This window comes from Mycteria americana, chromosome Z (assembly GCF_035582795.1).
Source record: "Mycteria americana isolate JAX WOST 10 ecotype Jacksonville Zoo and Gardens chromosome Z, USCA_MyAme_1.0, whole genome shotgun sequence".
Lineage (NCBI taxonomy): Eukaryota > Metazoa > Chordata > Aves > Ciconiiformes > Ciconiidae > Mycteria > Mycteria americana.
Genome location: NC_134396.1, coordinates 32,598,714 through 32,621,046, shown reverse-complemented (window position 1 = coordinate 32,621,046; position 22,333 = coordinate 32,598,714). Strand labels below are relative to the sequence as shown.

The window sequence follows — 22,333 nt, the reverse complement described above, 5'->3', positions numbered from 1 at the left end:
TCAGGGTGCTGATGGCACTGGGAATCCTGGTTATCAGCTTGCAGGACCCCCTCTTCTAAATATTGCCTTAAATCAGAGAGGGATACTGATCTGATTCAGCAAATTGAGCATCAAGACAGGAAATCTCTCCCTCTCTCCCCCGCCACTTCTTTCACTAATCCGTGGAAGAATGATGAGTTAAATTAAAAGAAACTAAGCCACAAGGAAGCCACAGGGAACATTCTTTTGTCTATTGCAGGGCTGCCTCCTGGCAGATTCGTTCAGTGAAAATACAAATGCATCATGGTCAGTACAGAGCTGCCTCTAACCTTTGCTTAGCCTCTGGTTTGGCTTCACTTTGCACCAGGCTTTTAACCGTAATTTAGTGGAAGGATGCAGCAGGCACAACGAAGAGCAGACAGGTACTAACAAGAACAGGGAATTAACTTGCTTTCCCACCTCTGTGCAGCATTGTGGTGGTGCAGCTCTAGAGACAGCCTTGGCTGTAGTCCCACCACCCGAGTGACAAGGTGGTCTGGCCATGCACTGTGGGACCACCTGGACCCAGCAGAGGAAGGATCTGTTTTTTCTGACACTGCCACACTGTCTACTTGCAACATGGCGAGAGGTTTCCCACCCTTTCCCAGCCCTGCAGGTAGCTGCTACTCCCTTAGCCACGACTCACCCCCATACTTGGGACAGGGAAGGCACATTCATGTTCCCTCTCTGTTTATGCTACATATGCATCTGCTTTCTGGGAACCATGAGACTGGCAATCCCTGTGTGTTAGGCTATGCATATTACACTGGTAGCACTATGCTGGGATGGTCATGCCGCGGCTGAGGCAGGAGGGAAGGTGCCCCGTTGTTTAACCAACGTTGTTGAAAGAGCAGCCCTGCCAGGCAGTCTTTTTCTGGCATAAATCCTCCTTCTTTTACACATGGGATCAGCTCTCAAGCTCATCGTCTTGTTTACATAATTTCATGCAGGTCTCTATTCCCCCCCCCGCCCCCTTCATTTGTATGCCATGTGTATGATTTAATCAACAAAGGAAGTTTCTTTTGGACTGCATTTTCATGATGAAACCCTGACGATTCAAAATTATTTTTTTTCTTTTTTTCCCACATCTAGATAGTGGTTTCTTTGCCTGCAATCTTCTCCAAGTCATTCCCACATGGGAGAATCCAGCATTTCATTCCTGTTTTGATGAACAGCTGCGAGAAGCTCCAGTACTTTTGTAGCTCCAGCTCTTTTTCTACTGTTTCACTTTGCAGTTTACAGCAGAATTTAATTGAGTCAGAGGCTAAAATTATATTTGCTTACTTAACAGATGTGTTTCTTCACTGCCTTATACTTCCCATACTCACTTCCATGCTGCAATTTTGCAAAATACTATCAGAAAAAAAAGCCACTGATTATATATAAGGTTATTTAGGCCTTTGCCTGAGGAAGCCCAGGCTGATTTACTTTTAAAGATTATATGACATCTCCGACATGACTCTAATATTTTCTAAAAGGCACTCATTAACTCTTTGAATCCCACCTTTAGCCTGTTTCTTTATTAGAAGGTGCCCCTAAGCCAAATTAAATTAGGTTGGTAAAATCCCTTTTGTATTTTTATATTCCAGAGTGTTTAGGAGATAGTGTATATCTCAGTAGTTCATCAGCTTCAACTGAAGAAAGACAAATATATCACATTTTTCTTGTCAGTCTCTGAACTTAATGAAATTGTGTCCCTGAATTCTTCTGTGTCTTTCTGTCAACCTTCAACCCTCTCCTAAAATCCTGCTCTTTGCCTTTCCTCCTTGCTAACTGAGGACCTCGCTTGTAGTTTAGCTTCTACCCTATTCACTCTATCACTACAAACTATAGATACAGAGATCATAATCCAGCATTTAAGTATGAATTTAGTAAATAGTTCACTGACTGCAGAAGGATGCTTTGTGTACTCACTTTAACAACTACTGAATTAAAGTTAACTCAGGGAAAAAAAAAAATTACTATTGCCTTCATCTGCCTAGCCACTTCCTTTTCAGCTACTTTTCTTTGTCAGACTTACTGACTGCATCATGTCCTAAGTTATATGTAAACTCTTTGGGGTATTTTAGCCTTTTTATCTGTTTGTGAGGTTCCCACTGCAGAGCTGCTCCAAATCTGACTAGAATCTTTGAGTGTTACTAATAAAGTGAACATCTAGCTCTGTGAATGCTTAACCACTAGTTTCACATTGATATGTTCCATCAGATATGAATTAATCTATTACCTGAATGCATAATAAGAAATAGTTTTAAAGCTTACAGTGAAGTAAAAAGTGCCTTTCTCCTGTCCTTTCCAGTTTCATCAAAAAAAAAAAAAAAATTACATGTGCCTTGGTCTTTTCTCCAGCAGAGGTCACAACAGCATAAGATATTACCCTGTATCCATGTGAGCAACTGCCTGAGGAAAGGATAAATCCTTACTGTTTGATCCCATAAAAGTTGACAGAACTAAGGCTGCTAGCAGAGTTTCAGACGAACCAGGAATTTGTGGGAACGCCAGAAGTTTGCTGATGCGATGTTTTCCAAATGCCAATAGTACAAGCTTTGCGGTGCTGTGGCCATCTAAAAGGAACAAAGAATTTAATAAGCCATCTGAAATAGTGCATGTGAAAATTCAGTGAAAAAAATAATATTTTTGACATTTGTGTGTTTTTCAGATATAATAACTTGTAGCATAACTGCGTGGGGATAAGTCTGCTGGTTTCTGTTTTTAAAAGCAGCATTGCTGAATCTTATAGTTTGACCCATAGGTATTTTTCAGGTCAAAATAGTCCATCTATTCTCTCATTTCAAACATGACAATATGTAATGTTTGTTCAAAAAGCCAGCTTTAAACATTATTTATAAGTACATAGAAAAGACAAACTGCAAACTCATCAAAGTGAGTTTTCATTTCAGGAGCCTGTATTTGCGAAGGAAAAATAATACCTTCTGTCTTATGTGTCTTGTTTAAAGTAACTAAGTAATGATTTTCATTTTGCTGGATAAATGCATAGACATGTGGTAATATTCAGATAGAAAAGCCTTATCCAGAATAATCTGGGAAATGTTTTTGCAAAGCAAAGATAGTTGGACAAACTGTAAATTGCTGTTCCCTCAGTGCAGGTAGCAAACAGCTCTGCAAAGAATCCAGCAGTACTCCATGTCATGGAGCATTTGTAATGGCCCAAACACCACAATAATGAGATGCCATGCAGAGATATGATTAAAGATAAAGCCACAGCCTTTATAAGCTGTGATAAAATAGGGCAGAGGGAGAGATGGTCCTGCCTTGCACAAACTGCCCATGTAGGTAAGTACAACACAGCTTCAAAAGCTGAGACATCCTTTGCAAGAGGTTACAGGTACCTATCCCTTCTTTTCCACATCATCGGTGAACAGGATCAAGAATACCTCAGACTACGCACTTCCATTCCCTAACACAAAACAAATGTGAAGGTGCAGGAAGGATCGTATTTCCAACACGATGCAAGGCAGAGGGGCAGCCAGGTTCTGTGCACAGTAGTGGTATATCCAATCCCCACTTTATTTTTCAGTTAACTACAACAAATAAGTGTACAGCAGCAAACAATACTGCCCCTAGACAACCGCTAGCATTGCACTAGAAAAGACAAATATCACCTTAACTCCAGCTACCACTGTGCAATGTGGAGTAAGTTCTTTCTGTCTCCTAAGAGTCACAGGCAAACTAAAATAGTATGGGAATCTTGCAGCAAGAAACAAGGAAAGCTAACTCCAAGGAAGTATGAGTACAAAAACCAGCATCATCAGGATAATTTTCTTCACTGTATTCATTGCTAGCAATGTTTTATTACTTACATATGATTATTTTTCGGTGGTGTTTTATGATGTGCCAAAGCACGTGATGTGCAACACATAGCAGAATCACCCATGCTACATTTCAAGTGATGGTACCATCTCTGCACATGTGGTGAACTTTGGTTGCATCCCAGCAAGGTTGCAGGAGACTCTGTTGCCTGAAACTGCTCTTTTAGTTTGGCTTCTCTTTCCAGGGTTAGTCTATAAACAAATACATGGCCATCCAAAATGATTCAGTTGAGAACTCCCTGCTGGATTGTCAAGGAATTAGTGGATACTTTTCCTGTGTCAGCTGCACCTAGCTGACAGAAACAAAGTAAGGAGCAGTAGCTGAATCCACAAACAAAGATAGGCATTTAACTTCCACTTTCATTGTGTGTATTGAGAATTACAGAATAAAAAAATTTCCCTTTCTTGCTCCCTTGTCTGAAGTTATCTGAAGTTTCTGTGAAAATGTCTTTCTACAACTAGCAAAGTTACCCTAGTACCCAAATATCTACTAGGGCATGCATAGACCTGCTTAAAACTTGATTGTTACAAGTGCCAAAAGCCAGGTCACCCAGTATATGCCTAAATTATACTTAGAGTAACAAACTCAGATTCTGGCTTAAACCCTACCAGCTTTGAGCATGTAAGGTTGCAGAGCATGACTAACACTGTGTGAACAGTCAGGCCAGTGCTTCCTTTTTTCTGTCCTAGGGTCCTGGTGGTGAATGGATTTTGTTGTGCAGGACTCCAGTTTCAAATCTCTGGTACCAGGCTTTTCCCAGTGTCTTTTCTCCCTCCAGGAAATGCCGATACAGCAGCCTGCTCTGTAGATGTTCCACTTGCAACAAAGCATCCTTGTGCCAGAGAGTGAGCCAGAATGACTCCAGAGCCTAGTTGATTTAGGGGTTATTCCCTACAAATGCAGGAAGCTGGCCCCTAGTCTGTGCTATGTTTAGTTGCCCCATTACTCTTGACTGTTTTGCAATTGTTAGCTTGGTGCTTAGCACACAAGATTTTGCAGATTTCATTTCAATGTTCTTAATATGCCCACTTGGATACTGAGAGCTCAGGGCACCTCCTGGAAATGTTTGTGGACAGCAGAGTGTCTTCCAGTTAGACCGCAGCCCTGAGCAAGGTAACTTTTATGTTATTTTGTCAGTCTCCTAGGAGTTCACAGGTGTATTCTAGGAGGGATTTCAATGAAGAGTAAATAAAAAAAAATGTGGTTTTTTTTAAATGTTTTAACTCAATTGTACTGTAGCTCTACACATAATTTATATGGGATTGTGGCATAAAAAGTATTATTTTCTCCCAGGCAGATAATGAAATAAAGAATATTTCAATCCTAGGTTAAAATAGGATCCTTCCTGGTTCTGCAGTAACTATATCATTGTTCATTCATGTGTTTCTTATTTCACTGACAGACGAGGCAAGTTAAAGTAATGTTGTGCCATCACCTCCTTGAGGATAGGAACATTTCCTTTATATAGATCTTCTGCAGGTATTCTTTTGACAGATGATTTTTCTTCATATATAGATACATTTTTTTTTGTTGAGGAAGTGTTTGTATTGCATTATGGCAAAAGAAAAATGTATTTACTGTGAAGAGAAAACAAGACCCATCTGTCACAAATGTCATAGCAGTAGAATCAGATTTCACAGATAAGCCATTGTTCAGAGCCTTCTTGAGATCCACATTAATAACTACATCAAAGACTGAGCTGAATGGCATCCTACCCTTTAGCAGGTTATCTGTGGATGACTCTGCTTTTTTTCTCAGCTATTTCTTAAGTATTGACAAGAAGGGAGAAAATATAAAAAGCTGAAACATAAATTAAATTAAATAAATTGGTTCCTCCAACCTGGCTACATAAGTTCTCAAATGGCTTCTTCTCCTTTGCTAACTACAGAGTATCACTGTAAATATTACTGAAGTCTGAGGCCCACATTGTGGCTTTTCTGCCTTATGTACTTGCATTTCTTTTAAGTCTAATCTTAACTATGAATTCTCTGAATCTGTCCACTATGCCAAGTTTGTTCTATGTATTTTTTTTTCCTCAATTATAAATTCTTCAGGTATATGCTTATTTCTAGCCTTCTGGGATATGCATTCCTTAAGGAAATATATAAGGAAGAGCTATAAAGCTTAGGAGCTGGACTTTTTAGAAGATGACCACAAAATGTCATGGGGTGGCATGTTTAATTTATTGTCACTTTCAAATGTCATAACCTAAAGTTCATTCTTACAAATGTTAAAATATCGTAATTGCCTTAATTTTCCAACCTATTACATAATATGAGAAATTTTCTTTCTATCTCTGCAAAAGGTTCAGTGTGTTCTTCTGCACCAAATACCTGTGGGCTTTTCTGCTAGCATATCTTTTCTGTAGGCATATATATTTTCTCCCTTCTCAGTAAGGATTCTTAATTTATTTTATATCTTTGTTCTTGATTGTTTTTTCAAGCTTTACTTTTTAAGCCCATCAAGGTTTGGGGAGATAAAATCTTGTCCACCTTATTCAGTGGAGTCCCTCTGCCTTAATCTGATTATTATGAACAAGATTTGACCTTGGCATTATGGATTTTGCTAGGTGATTGTAGTCCATTGCCATGCACACTCACAGATTTGTGCATCAGTACTTTAGAGCAGCAAGTTTTCTCACAGAGAGCACAACGACTAAAAAGTAAACAGATATTTTCTGTTTAATCATGTAATGTCTTATTTATACAATGAGAATTTTACTTTTAAATATTTAACTTGTTTCTGGATTCTCTCAACTGGTGTGCTCTTTTTTCTGTCCTCACATTTGTTATACATTTGCCTGGTTGAATACCATTATTAAAAGTCTCACCTTCAAAATAATTTATTCTATGCAGCATTCAAGAGACAGATTAGTTTTAAAGATGTCCATTTGGTTTGTTTAAAAATTAAAGAGCTAAAATGCATCTTTCAGATAAAACATGCTTTTGGAAATTAAAGCAGTAACATCACGCAAGCAGCCCTGAGGCAGTAAAGCACCAGACCACGATGAATAACTGGTTCTTCTATTCAGAGCATAGCAGTGCTCACAGGAGATGTTTACCTGAATCACATGGATATCTGGAGCTGTCAAAATTAATGCTAGTGACAGCTGACACCCCTAGAAACCTTCAGTTTAAAAAGGCTCTTCGTGGATGAGACTGAAATTTTTGTATAGGCTATAGAGTGTTCAGGCTGGTCTTTGTCGTCGACAAGTCAGTGCCAGCATGGACAGTGCTGAGTGCTTGATTTAACAGTCAAAAATTATGTCAGACTCTGCTAGATTGGTGGTTATGGAAAGTTTCAGTCTGTTAGGAATCAATCACTTTAATACACAGCTTGCTTATCCCATACAGCTCTTCATATGACATGAAGGAACTCCTAATGAGCTGTGAATCTCTTCTTCCCAGCTGCAATAGTGACATAAAACCAGACAAAAATTTGAGTCAAAGTGACTCACTCCACTATCCTCCCAGGCAGCTGCTTGTTTGCTAGGGAAGCAGGCACAGGAGGCAGTGAAACCTCTATGACCTTTATCTGGACAGGTATGTTTGGTGTGAAGGAGAAGGCATACGTATTTTTCTTCCTATATGTCCAGTATGTCAAAATTTTTAATTTTCATAATCTCCTTTTATGAAATAAAATTCTGCCATGTTCTGTTCTTGTAAGTACACTCCATAATACAATGACTTACATATAAGCTCATATTTGTATATCAGTTGCACAGGATTAGTATTTAAATGTAGTTTTTTGTAAGCAAAGTCTACAGAAAAAAGTAAGAATGATACAAATAGGCAGTAAACATGTGCAACAAATACATCTCATTAAAAAATTAGTCATTTGGCTAAATAAAGTTTAAAAAGTGTCTTTCAGTGTCCATAAAGCCACATACTTAAGTAGCCTGATTTCTAGCAGTGAATAAGCCAGTGGAGATTAACTATTCACCCTACATATTCATGGAGGCAGGAAAAAGTGACAGATAAAATCTTGAAGGTTTTGCAAGGGCTCCCTTGTTTACTGGTAGCTAGTACATCACATACAGAAAATAAGACAGTAGTAGGTGATTCATGAGATAGCAACATATCATCAGACATGATCTCTCTTGTATCGCTGAATAGTGTAATGCATGCACATTTTTCCTTTTGTTAAAGATAATTAAGACCTCTCTGAAGAGGAGTACAGTGACACAGTGCAGGCTGAGGAAACATACTGTGAATGAAACACACAGCTTGCTTTGCTGAGTGTCAGGTTTATGTTCCTAGGGTACTTTCTCATGGAGATTGACCTCTCCTTAATGTTAATGGCACCAATTGTTTGCTTCTGTTTGTTTGCTGAGGTCTAGAGAGAAACATAGTGAAACCTAACCTTTCCATCAACAAATCAGCAAAATACAAGATATGAAATATGCTGTTTATTAGACTGTGAAGTTTCTTTAGCTCTATAGAGAGGACTGGTTTTTTACCGATTTCTATAATACCATGGCTAATTGTCCATGTAAGTAACTCCATAATTGTATTTCTCAATCATATTGAAATTATTTATTATGGTATTCAACATGGAAAGCTAATTTCATATTAAACACCTCCTCTATATAGGTGTTAACAGGCAGGTAGCCATGGAGCACAGGGGAGTATGTGCATCAAGAGAAGGAGGCTGAAGTAGTAGAAACCTTAATGCTTTTCCCATCTAATTTTCACATTAGATGCCATAAGGGGAAACTAACAAAGAAGCTATATGTTTTAGGGTTTTTTGCAGAGATGGAATTTGGGTATGTGAGCTGGGAGTGCTCCTTTCCTCTACCTCCTTACTGTTACTTTGACTGTGGTTGTTCCCTCTCATTTGTGATCAAGCCTGAGAACAAGCAGCCAGCAGGTGGCATGGAGAAGGCACTTTGTACTCAAGAGCTTCTTTGTTGTTCTGCTATTTAACTTGCTCTTGCAAAAGATTTCATGTCTTTCTAATCATGTTGTTTTGCCTTTAGACCCCTACAGCTGTAACAGCATTAATGATGGGTGCTTGTATCTCCTTCCTCCTTCAGACTGAATCTCCCTCATGACACGTGGATATGTGAAGCTGTGAATTCAGATTCCTTCTGCTAGCTTTAGTTAACCTATGCCCAAGGCCTCCCATATTCAACAAACAGAACCCCTTTATTGCTCAGGACATTAAAAAATAAATACTTACATTTATTTTATTTTAGAGAATTTTGACTTAGTACGCATAGAAGACATAAAAGATTTTCCCGGAAATTCCCCACTAGGAGAAAACAATAGGATAAGAATATTGAATAATAATTGGTATACTAATATTGAATAAGTAATTTGCAATGAGTGTTTACTGTGTATATTCATCATAATCCTCTGCTGGATAAATGTCTGTAGACAGATTATGGTTTTCTTGTGTGTATTCATCATCCAAATGTATGCATTGGCATTTTTCTCTGTAGTTTGAACTTGACCATTGTGCTGTATGAGGGCCCATGCATTATGCTGAAAATAAATGCGCTGTTGATTGGTGATGAGGGTTTATAGGAGATAACTTGCATGGATTCTTTTCCTTGAGGATTTCTGGAGATGGAGAAGGCCACAGAATCTTATGTCTTTTAAAGATTGCCGTCAACACAGTGGATAAGCAGGGTCAAAGATTCTTTATGTGAGTCAGCTTTCTAATAGGCACTCTGCTGAGCAATACAAACTGTTTGTCTACAACAAGAGTTCTAAAATATGTGTTGATGTGTCTATGCATAGGACATATTTATAGTCCAAATACAATGTTCACATGACACATTTGTTCCTTCACACTCATACAAAGTCTTTCTTGGTTCTTGAATATAGTTGATTGTGGACACTGTTGCTTGTTCTCACTTAGTTCACTTATTTGCCTGTCAGACTTTCTTCTCTTCCAGGGGCAATAAATCTCCAATCTTGCTCAAATGTTGCCAGTCTCGTTCTTGCTGTCACCACACAGTGTGCTCCTCGGTCCTAAGCATGGTCACTACATGTAATAAGGAGCTATATTCAGAACAAATGTAGAATCCATATTACTGGAGTCACCAACCTGCAAGGAGCCCATAGGTAAGGCCTTGACAGCTTGTACCATTTGGCAAAGTATGATGATACAAAGGCACTATTCTGTTTGCCACAGCTGGATTTCTGCTGTATGGATCATGCTATATTATCAAAGCTTCTTAACAGTCCCTGAAAGAGGTACTGGTGGCTAAGGAATTTTTCTGCGCTGACAGTGAGAGGATGGTGCCCAGTTGCAGTGGTTTGTTTAATAACTTCAAATGCTTGTTGGAGTTTGTCAAATTGCTCTTTATGTCCAGAGGCATCTTCGATTGGGGTGTATTGAGCATTTGTAATTGTCAAGCTATTATTTAGTCATAATCTTGTACTCCACATAGAACGATAAGCAATATTAGGTTATAAACTAAAATAATAAAACAAACCCTCTCCTTGATGCTGTCTCTTCTAGCTTGCTTACTTCTAAATAACCCTCAGTACTAATAATTTTTCTTGGAAGAGTTATCTACTTCTATTCTGCACCCATCAAGGACAACCTTATTGTATTTTGATTAATATTTTTCCCAAATCTCTCTGCAATGCCTGCTAGTAATGTGTAAAAGCAGCTGTGGTCTATTCCTCTTGCATGGCCAGTTTATTACACTGTGAATGAATCATCTTTGTTGCCACCCTTTGAGCACTGTTTCACAAGTTGTATTTTCAACAGTCAAACCACCCAATACTCAGTTCTGTTTATTGGATCTTTATGCCTGTCCAATTTTTCATGCAACAAGTGATTTATGTCCTTCGTACAAGACTATGCAACATTTTATTTGACTGAGTCAGTTTATGTTGTGCTTCCAGATCTTTAACTTTTTTTCCAGAGCAGTATATTCATCAAGCCACTGTTTTTCTCTCAGCATAGCAAAGGTTATAATTCAGTCCTTAGGGCCTCCCACTAAGTTCACAGGGAGCTATTATTCCCAAATTTTCAGAAACTCTTTTTTTGCTACTTTATTTTAAAGTGGACTTTTCCTAATAAGGAGTTACTTAAATCTCACTTTTCAGTGGAGGAATAGATGGAAGACAACATTAACACCAAGAGAATTGGAGCATGACTGGAATGAGAAGGAGGAGAGCAGAAGGATCAGACAGGACAAATACAACCTGACAGCAAACATGATGATGGAGGGGGGGGAAGAACACTTCATCTATTAAAGCCCTTCATGTTAACTCTTACAGAATTATAATGAGATCTTACAGTGAGATCTTTCAGAATCTCAAGGTGATCCTTAGCTTTGCTTTCATTCCTCCTCAGACTCCTTATACTTCTGCTATTGCTCCCTTCCTTTCTCCCTCTTTTTCTTGCACTTGTCTTTTCTGCACTTATCCGTTGTGTCCCAGATGGAATATCCCACTCTCCTCCCCCCAGGCCCTTTTGCCTGCCAGGCTCTCACATCTTTCAAATTCTTCCCTAAAACCTACTTCATCAGGGAATTTTCACTCCTTATCCAAGCCAGATGCCTTTCTTGTTCCGAATATTTTTTCCATATCTTCTCTTGTCTGTCTTAAGACCTGGATATCTGGCAGTTGAGGATTATCAATAATTTTCTTTCTTGAAACAGAATAAGAATTCCTTGCAGCTTCACTATTTTGACTGAAATAGCCTGAGGGTCTCTCTATTGTGCTGTTGACATCCAAGAGCTTCCCCCCTCTTAAAAAAAATAGTGTGTTGGGGCAGAGGGCAGGGATGGCCTTGGTGATGGCAAGACAATGGCTTTAAGGACCCCAAGTTTCTAGGACTTGTTTTTCTATATGGTATAAGATTGCCTGAAACAGATAACTTTCCAAAAAAAGTGCACAAGCATCTCCTTGGTCATACTTTCATGAAAATTAAAGGTATGCATTCAATAGTGTTAAGGAGATAGAAAGGTAGTTCACTGTAACAAGAAATAGTCCCATTCAAATCTGCTGGGATTTTGCTGTACATTATTTACTCAGGCACCCACTGCCTTGGAGAACTGTGTGAAAAATATCACCGTTTCAATCCAAACATGAAGTATAAATTTAGTAATTGCTGCTGACTATAGTGGTCAGTCGTCAGGGGCTTTGAAAGGAAGTGCAGCAAGTTCACTTCTCTTATTAATTTTTATTGTCTGTGAAAAGCTAACTACAACTTCACTAACATTATAAGCAATATTTACGTAGAGATCAACTATTGCTCTTCTTGTGTTTCATCCCAGTAAATTTCAATGGTGCTACTTTGGCATGTAACAGGAGTAACATGATTGTGATTCAAGCCCAGAAAGAAAGGGCGTCCTTAATTACCTGTGTAATATTTGCAGAGTTTAAGTCCTCATTTATTCCTGCCCGGACTGGGTGATCACAAGCCACCGTACCCATGTGCAGATATAATGCAAAGACATAGCAAAGATATTTCACTGTCAAATGGAGTCTTTAATGTTATGAACACAGTTACACTCTTAATTGTGAAAGGACGTTTCCTGTACTCACAGAGAGACTGTATTAGTACTAATAGTGTGTGCATTGTGGAGATAAATCCACTCCTGACCTTGCCTCCTGAGTTAGTAACCAGGCAGTTGAGGAACAAGTAGGACCATATTCTGAAATTCTTCTGGGTTGGACACTTTGCCAGGCACTGTGAACTAATGTGCTCTTGTAAGGTAAACCGGACTATGCAATTTGTTGAGCCCTTGTTTGCCGCCTTCAAACATATCTTAAGTGCTTTAGGCAAACACACACATATTGAATTCCTTAAACTTACTAGATGCTAAAAGGTGTATCTCTTTATATTGGCATCTCTTGGGAACAACTTCAGTGTGTCATCAGATTAACCCAAAGCTATACTTGGCTCTGATGAAAGGTGTTTCACCTTGGTTGAATGACAGTCTTTACCTTCTTTTGCTCTTCTCTTTCTCTTTCTCACACACGTGTAATATACTCATGGAAACACTTCTCTGACTCAAGGCCTTTGAAAAAAAGGAGATCTTAAAGTCACTACTAGATGCTACATTTTGATCACATTGAAACATTTAAATTGACAAAGCAAGACCATTGCCAGCTTTCTTTTACCTGTAAATAAGAGAAAGACTGTGTCAAACAAGAACTAAAATAGATTTACAATATTGCTGAGAACAGTATTAAAATATTTTAGGCATTGTAAAGAAGAATACATATATGCATGCAAGGGTCGAGTTGATCCTCCTCCTATACCCCTCTATTTATGTTGGTTTTCCCCTTTCCTTGGGTTATATTTCAAAGTCATTCTTTGCTTGTGCTTGCAGTTGCAGGCAGCATAGCCTGGTAGGACTGGATTTGCAGTCCTATGCTGCCAAAGGACACTGTGAGGAGATGGGAACCAACTGCCCACATAGTACACATTCAGAGTGGAGTTGCTTCAGACTAGCCTTGGTCTGCTTCTAAGAGCTGAATGGTTATTAGTGGTTGGATCATACCAGACACAGGCCAACTGTGCATCTTCTGGCTTCGTGTCATCGAAAAGGCCCCAGTTTTGCTCCCCTGTATCACTCTTCCATGTGAACTAAAGAAGGTAAGTGGGGCTGATCAGGAATATAATTTCAGAAGTGCACTCCTGATCCAAACCAAAATGCAAATGTAGTCTTACTGTCATTTGGCTTATTTATCCTTCTTTGAGACTTCTACAATTGATTTCAGCAAAAGCAGAATTTGGACAGTAGAGATTTATGAAGACACATACCTGCTCTACATACGGCTTTTCATCTCTTTTTAAATATTTAATCTTTCATTGTATCCAGATTTTCTCTAACACTATGTTCATTACCACTTATAAAGTCTTTTGCCATTCTTTTCTTCTCTGCAGCTTTTTTCATTAGGAATTTTTTTTCTTTTCTCTCTATTTGGCATTTATTTTCATTTCTGTGCTTTCTTCTGTACACTTTCCTCTGCTGAAAAATCTCTGCTAATTATTGCACAGTACATTTTTACTTTTGATTCACTCTTCCTTCTTTTCCTTCTTCTATTATTTTGTTACTTGTTTCTTGATATGGGACCAGGATTGGGTTTGTTTGACAACTATGGCTAATGAAATTATTTCAGAGGTGTGTGTATGGGATTTGGAACTGGCACCTTTCAAGAACAGATACTGTAGAGACCTGTGGAGAGATGTACCTGTGCCACAAGTCTTATGTCCAGTTCTTAACTTCATGAAAAAAGGCATCCAGACAAGAGTCATAGGGTGAAAGCCTGAGCTGGGTTTTGTTTTAAAAGTCTTATTAAAAAAAAAAAATTAACATGTATACCCAAATGAACAAAACCTCTTTCCTTTCAATACTGTGCAAATTCTCCATACTTGCTGCTTAAAAATTTGTGGTGTGCTATGTTCTTACTAATGGGCAGAGCATGTACATAAGGTCGTATGTAAGGCTGACCCTCTCTAACAAGAGATAAATTGTGGCTCTGGATTCAGTCCAGAGAAAATATGACCCTGTCAGTAGCAGTCTATGTAATTGCTGTACTTGGTGTCTGTAGACCACTGTCCCAGAACTTATCTGGTGGCTGCTGATGGTGAGCAGCCATTGGAGGGTGCTGATAGCTGCGCTGGCAGAGAATTGTGAAACACCGAAGCTGCACAGACCGAGAGACTTTAGAGGTTATGATCAGCTTGGGACATATATGTGTGCAGAGGGCCTTTATGAGAATAAGCAGCTATATGAAAAAGAGAGGCTGAGGAAGAAGGATGAAGGGAAACAATGGACTAGAGGAGGAAAGAGGAGGGAGGAAAACATGCAAGTTATACGCAGGCATATGAGTACAGGAAAAATGGAGCAGGTATAAATCACAAAGGAAATTTCCTTCCTTCACCCTCCACCCTTCTCTTTTTTCCCTTCAATATTTCTTGCTCATTATCTGTTAAGACTTTTTTATATGCTTATCACTACAAAGCCAAGTGCTGGCTCTTTGCAGATTGTCCAGTGTTCTGTGTGTTCATATTTTTCTATTTATAATATTGTCAAAGAATTAGGGACTTTAGTCTCCATATAGCCAATATAGTATACTTCTGATGATCTAAACACACCATTGAGACAGTAGTGGCTCTTTAAAGATATAAAATATATGCTACATAGTGCCCAGTGGTAAACCAGTGTAATAGAAAAGACCAATGAAAGGAACAATATTAGGTTTTGAAGGTGGATTTTAATATTATTTAATATTATCCAGATTACATTTGTGTAGTATAATGAACAAATTCAGTAGTCTAAGAAATCTATCTAGAAGAAGTCTATTATTTTTGAAAGACACAGAAAAGTATCTATCTGCTAATTACTCATAAGTGCTTTTGTTAAGGCCACAAAGAAAAGAAAATGTAAAGAGAGCTTGCCATCTAACATTTAGAAAAGCACATAAATTCAAACTGTACCTGTAGAATATATTGAAAAAGGAACATTTTCATAGCACTACAGAGACCTTCACTGAAAATAAAAAATAGTTCCTTTTGAACATGAATTTCAAAATTAGTTAGCTATGTACCAGACATTAAAATTTCCTCTTCTCAGTTAACCACATTAATATTTTCTACATTACTCTTTATATTGTTAATGTAAGCAAGTATCTCATACAATCAGAAAGCAAAAAGGTTAATGAATATTTGGGATATAAAACTTTTCAGAATTCAGATAGCCTTTTCAGATTCATTTGAAGATCCTAGATTCTGCACCTCAAGCAGCATTATGAGTTCTTCTGTGGGATTTTGATTGTGACAGTCTTAACTTCTGTGTATTCATGAAGGCCATATTCTCCCCTAGATAAAAGAGAACGAAGAGCAATATTTATGCTAATACTTTTTATATGAGTTATGTCCTGGATGGGATTTTTGGTGGTGCTGTGCGATTGGCCAGATGTATAACAAGTATACTGGACATATTCAGAAGACATCTGTGCAGCTAGACTGCTGCTGGAAGCCTTTCGAAAAGCTACAGCAACTGTCTCCTGAGAAAAGTGGGAGAGCAATTTCATTTCTGTGCAAAAGAATGGCGTTTAATCAGTTTAGTGCATTTCTAAACTGGGTTTCTGTGCAACAGATCAGGCACAAGTTAGGTCTTACACAAGCATGCTCAACAAGTTATTTGCAAAGGTCTTCTTCTGATGTCAGGATTTTTCTCCAGAGTCAAAGAATAGATGCTTCATCTCAAGTAAATGGGGGACATAATTAATCCACTATGAAATCTCCCAGACTGTGAAAAACACTTAAATCTTATTGACATGTTATTAGCATGATTCCAGCTTTACGTTTTACATGATGAGATGAAGCTTGCTTGTGTGCCTAGATGTTTGACATCTGACACAGTCAAACTATTTAGATATAACTGATTGTTTTATAGAACAAGGGTTTGCTACAGTATCATGTTATCCAGTTCTCACTGCCATCTTAATAGATACATACGTATGCAAAACAGAAATCTGTGCTCAAGACTCTTGTGCTGTGGGAAAATGTTTATTGATTGTCTTCATTTTTGAAGAGGCATTCTGTTAGTACGTGACATTCAGTAGTTTAATTCATAATGGCATTATCATTTCAAGAATTATACAGGGAATTTTATTCAGGGATTCAAGGAAATCAATGGCTTGACATACTGATTTCCTGATTATTTCAGTGCAGTTGTTTCACACATATTTCCACCTCTCCTAAAATTGATTGCCACATGTTTACAAAACTTTTTTCCATGGCAGACATCTATCTGGTGTTAATTCCTTCCTTGCGCTTTAGCGGGAATATTTTTATTGGTTCACTAGTTGTGATTTTGACATTTGCCCAAAAGCTTAACTCCTTCAAAATGTACTGTTATAGAGAATATTAATCTTTATGATATCCTATTACAGTTTTCCTGTTATTTCCAGCAAATAAATCCCCAAAATATTTCTGCTGTAATTCGGAATTGATGATCTCCCAATTTTTGGCACCCAGAAAATGCAAAACAGTTCTTGATAGTAATGGCCTAAATTATTGTGTTTTTCATTTTGACATTTTCTAAAGCTCTTAGCTTTGGCATAACTCTGTTTCCTTTGAAGTCTGTGGGAGCTTTGCCATCAGGAGCAGATTGAGTCCAGTGATGAGCAAGCATGAAAACCCTAGCCTTTATCTCAAAAAAAAAAAAAAAAAAAAAAAAGAAAAAAGAGAAAAAGAAGTTCTGAAGCACTCCACTTGCATATCTATTTTTTAATTACTTCAATTATTCATTAAAAGTACTATGCATTTGGCTTAATAAAAGGGAAAACTTACATGTTTTGATTTTTATTCATTGTTTTAAAAATAATTTGTTGTTCCCAGTTATATGGCATTTTAAACAAAGGACTGCTTGTGATTTATGTTCCAAAAAAACCCAGAAGACATAATTCTACATAATGTAATGAACATGTACAATATGAAATATTTCATGATATAACATCTTACACATTTACACATTACAAGATTAGCTTGCAAATATGAAGCTCAGGATAAATAAAAGTAAGACAGGACAAGATTCAAACTGAAACTGGACTAAACCTTAGAAGTCTGAAAGAATTTGATTAGCTTATCATTTCTGTATACTCCTCCACTACTAGTCTGGGAAAAGACCAAAGGTCTGAAGACTACAGCAAACTATTTTTGTCATAACTTTTGACCAAGCTGGAACGTACTGTAAAAACATTGTTGTCACAAGACTTTTAAAATGAAAACTCGTGTTTAAATCAAGGATTTTGAAATGTCTTATGTTTTCAAAAACCTAGCATTTAAAGGGGATTCCACAAACTACACACAACATATCTTCATGCAAATGACACTTTCTATATATATGCAAAAACTGTAGCCCATAAACACAATGATCAGTTTTGCATATCAGTAGACCACAAGCTAATAAAAATGGTCATTTGGAAAAAGTGTGTATCTAAGTAATTTTCTTATTTGTTTTATAGAGGAATTCTTTGCTTGACATTGTCTCTGACAACATGAAGCCTCTAAACATTATATAGACTAATTTGATAAAATCTCAAACTGGGCATCCTAGTTATGAATGTTTAAAGTTGGGATTTGGAATTTCATTTTGCAGTTTCTGTGAATCTACATTTTAAAAAGTATTTACTTACATTTCTCGTCCATTTCCTGACATCTTAAATCCTCCAAAAGGACACTGAGCAGACATTGCACTATAACAATTAACCCTGGAAGAACAGGAAAATTACTTTTGACAGTGTGAAACAACTTTTTTCACTTCTGAAAAATCAGTGTTTTTCTGTCAACTGTAAAAAACCTCTGGTGACAGTCACAAACTATATCTGTGTAATATATTTGTAAAAATATATGTAGTTCAAAATTCAGAGAAACACAGCATTACCAGAAACTACATTTATGATCAGGTTCTAACACTCATCAAGGGTCTTCAAGCAGAGTGACAGACATAACTTTCTCTGATAGTTATGATAAAATTCCTTCCTAACTACTATTTAAGCTCTCAAACCAAAGACTAGTCACAGTTAAATCTTCTGCAGGTACACTTCCAATAGATAAATTCAGGATCTCTTCAGTATATATTTAGGAAGTTTTGTTTGGTTCTACTCAATATTAAACCATATTCTGTATTGTGGTTGAGAACAAAAATACAATAATGAGTAAGAAAGGAATTTCACAGGGGAATTTGTAATATGAATAGTTTTGGCAGAATGTGCATTCTGCTGCCTAGCTGAGAAGCTCTTTTTGTCTTGCAACATTGTCAAATCAGATATTCCCTATTTTCATATCTTATAATTTCTCCTTCTGCCAGACTACTGGTTTCAACAAAAGAGGTTCTGCTCATAGTTAAGAATTCCTAGACAGACCATCAATCACGTAAGAGTAAAAACCAAAGATCCCACCTTTGTTCTAAACTTTCTTCCATTTAAAGAATACTAACTCCTAAGTCAAAACTGTTAACTTATTTTTAGAAAGTGTGTGTTTTTAGGTCACAGGACCTGGGCAGGAATTTGCTCTGGTTGCAAGTTCTTTCAGATAAAATGCAAATTTGACACATTTTGCATTTAAGTAAAATTGTTTGTTCCCTTTCTGATGCATTGAGATAACTGTAGGGGAATACAGGTCTGTCTGTGATAGTCATTAGACTCGGTCTGCTATTCCTCCAGGCTTTCACTCTTGCATCTCTCAGCCTTTGCCTTTCCAGCTCCAAGTAAGTTGCCTCTTTCTTTTCCATCGCTGGAAATAGTTTTCCTTGTACTTGTAGCAGTTCTCCCCCACTTGTGTTTCCTTCCTTTTCTCAACCACATTTTATCAATCTTTTCCATCACAGGTGGATGTTCTGCCCAGGTTAATGGCCACAGAACTTCAGATAATTAATTTCTTTACACAGTACAGAAAATGATCCCCGCAAATTAAGTATGTATTGGGCTATCCCCAGATCCTGAATAGAAAGGAAAGTGGCACTCTCACAGTATTTCCTTTTGTCTCCTTTCCTTTTTAGCAAGTCAATTTCCTTTTTCAGACTAAGTTTACAGAACAGTTGTGTGAAGACTTTCAAGAAGTATTTATTTAATAACACGTTAAGTATGGAAAGGTGAGGGGAAGAGAAACACAGGAGGATGGCATTAGTCTGCCTCTCTAAATATGACAAGCAATGGAAATATAAAAGTATACCACCCAAAGAAGTGTTGAAATGTCCTACAATTACTGCCATTGGCACCTGCAGTTCTGAAGGAAGAATTTAAAAAGCCATTGCTTACCATACTGTTCCAGCCTGAAGAGCAGCTGCAAACATCAGTGCTTTATCAATGTCTTTGGTAAAAACTGCTGCTGCTAAGCCATAGGTAGTATTATTTGCCCTCTTGATAACTTCATCTATAGTTTTAAACTTCATGATTTGTTGAACAGGTCCAAATATCTGTTTCAGACACATGTAAACATATGAAGTAGACTAGTATAGCTTGCCATTGTAAATAATTTATATTATTAAAATTTATTTCTGTCAGATGGCCTTATTCCTGAATTCATTTAATCAAGGGTGTACCTCTCAGAATGGAGTTCTAAAAAGAATTATAAATTCACATAAAGATAAGATTTTTGTAGTATGGAGCAAATCAAGATAGCCTACTGTAAAATATTAATAAAACAATAAATAAATAAATAAAATGATAAATTATGTAGCCTGGAGTCACAGTGTGTTACATGTCATACTGGTTACCAATGAACTGGTATTTTCTTGGTAAGCTCCAGTTTTAGAGTTGAGAAAGACATTCAACATTTCCTTCCCCTAAGCTTTCTATTAGACTTTTATCTCTGCAGGTAGCTGCACAACTGGGCATGTACGCCAAGTGAAACAATTAATTCTGCTGTCCATATGGGTGTTATGCAAGATAATAGTCCCTCAGGCTTGGCTTTCCCACTACCACCGCTCTGTGTTCTCAGCCAGAGGTGCCCATGCCCACCACACAGTGCCAACGCTGTGTAGGGCAGGAGGCATTACCACATCTAATTACTTCTGTTCCAATAGATTATGAGCTTTCCACTTGATTTTCCTGGAAATTGTTTAGTGCTAGTTTCTAACTACAGTTGCAGGGATTGATTTACATACATCAGAAAACCACTGAACGTTCCCTCACTGTTCAAGCTGTGAGTGTCAAACCTGGATATTCTTTAAATTGTGTGGGCTCTCTGGGGTTTCATTATTCAATACACTCAAAATAGTGTGAGTGAAGCAGGTCTTGTACTGCTGACCCAAAGGAAACTAATAGATCTGTGAAGAAACATACCTCTGTGCAGTTTCCTACCTGCCTCCCAGACTGCAGAAACAATCCAAATTATTTCTTATACAGCTCTCTCCTGTTTTACAGCTCTCTCCCCGTCACAATTAACTCTAGATGCTCTGGTGTTCATTTTAACTCAGCCTGTTGACTCTTGCTGAATGTACTAGGTACGTTCAGCAGACTGCATGAGCAATATCGCTGGCTGTATAAATCAACACCTACATTTGTAACAATTTTGAAGGAGCTTTCTAGTATGAAGAATTGTAATGGACACCAATTGCAGCACAATTGTAGCAGTTATTAATCAAGATGAATGTAAAAAAACAGAGAAGAGGTCGTGACTGGACTTTCAGGCTGTGTTTACAGAACTGTTTTTCTCAATGGCATAGCAGCTCTGCACTTATAACTCTCTCCCGTCCCTTGCAGATGATCACTGCTGCCCTGGCACTGCCACCTTAGTTGGGTCAGTAAGAGCTTCTTCAACCCTGTGTAGACACATCAGCAAACTGATGTAGGTTAAATAACCCTGCAGAGGCAAAACTCTGCTGTAATTGCCACCAACAAAATGCCTGTGGAAGCACAATCTATTTTCTCTTATTACAAAATAGCTGCTTGGTGCATATTGTGTCCAAACCCCAAATTCAGTGGCTCCTTAGGCAGTGCAAAGAGTTCACAAGCTGTGCCTTCAAGGTTTGCTTCTCTGTTACAGGTTACTGTGACTCTGATATGTGAGACACGGGTAGTGTGGGATGATGTAAACAATCCGAACTTCAGTATTTCTTATCTACTGCCAGCTTAAGCTGGAGCCTTTGTTGGCAAGCCAGCCTCATACTCCTCTCCCTCGCCTCCACTGAGTTGGTGAAACGGGCATCAGAAACCAGGAAAAGCATTTTAAATACCACTTGGATAGAACAGCAGATTTACTGAGAGCATTTTTATGTAGCCACTTGACCTTCTAAAATGGATGTTTTGTACAGACATTTAAACAGACAATCTCCAGTGAGAGTACAGACTGCCAATAATTTATTTACCTCTTCTTTGGCGATGCGCATATCATCTGTAACATTAGAAAAAACTGTGGGCTGGATGAAGTAACCTTTGTCTCCCCATGGACCTCCTCCACATTCCAGTTTGGCTCCTTCTTTTTTCCCACTCTCAATTAGCTCCAGGATTTTTTGAAACTGCTCCTTATCAATCTAAGTGGAAAGATATTACAGGGATGAACAGTACACACTGATAACAAGTGTTCTCCTAACTCATTAACCAAAACCTAAAAATGTTCCAGCTTTGTTCAATTGCATGTGTTGAAGTGGAACAGCTGGAGAGCCCTGCAAATATTATTGTTGCTAACTTCTCAAAACTTTGCAGGCTTTTCTTAATTAGACTAGTAATCAGAAATTTTGACATAGGAGAATCAGCTGTAGAGGGACTGATATCCTGGTTTTCTTTAGTAAAAAAAGAAAAAAAATCTGTAAAATGAAAGTGTTTTATACTTCTCTCAGTACTCTTGCCAACTGTAAATGGTTCATCAAAATAAAAATTGCTGAGCTTGATTCTGCAAAAAAACACAGAGGCTTGATGTAGCTAGCAAGACTCTTCTGTACTTCACTAGGTCTGGTAGACTGGCCATAGTGTTTTCCTAAACTATTAAAGGAAATTAAAAAGCAACAATAAAATATAACTCAAATTCAATGCTGTTTTCAGTTCATTCTGATTTATTA

General features: G+C 37.8%; 1 protein-coding gene across 2 annotated transcripts in view; it reads right to left on the bottom strand.

The window, feature by feature from the left end:
- Window positions 1–15,572: 15,572 nt before the first annotated feature.
- Window positions 15,573–22,333, bottom strand: part of ALDH1A1 (aldehyde dehydrogenase 1 family member A1) — a 37,107-nt gene continuing 30,346 nt past the window's right edge. For both annotated transcript variants that reach the window (XM_075526739.1, XM_075526740.1), the window contains 4 exons: window positions 21,644–21,808; window positions 19,593–19,750; window positions 17,970–18,044; window positions 15,573–15,645 (listed from right to left, as the gene is read on the bottom strand). In XM_075526739.1, coding sequence (XP_075382854.1) covers window positions 15,573–15,645; window positions 17,970–18,044; window positions 19,593–19,750; window positions 21,644–21,808 — 471 coding nt within the window. The remainder of the gene's footprint in view (window positions 15,646–17,969; window positions 18,045–19,592; window positions 19,751–21,643; window positions 21,809–22,333) is intronic.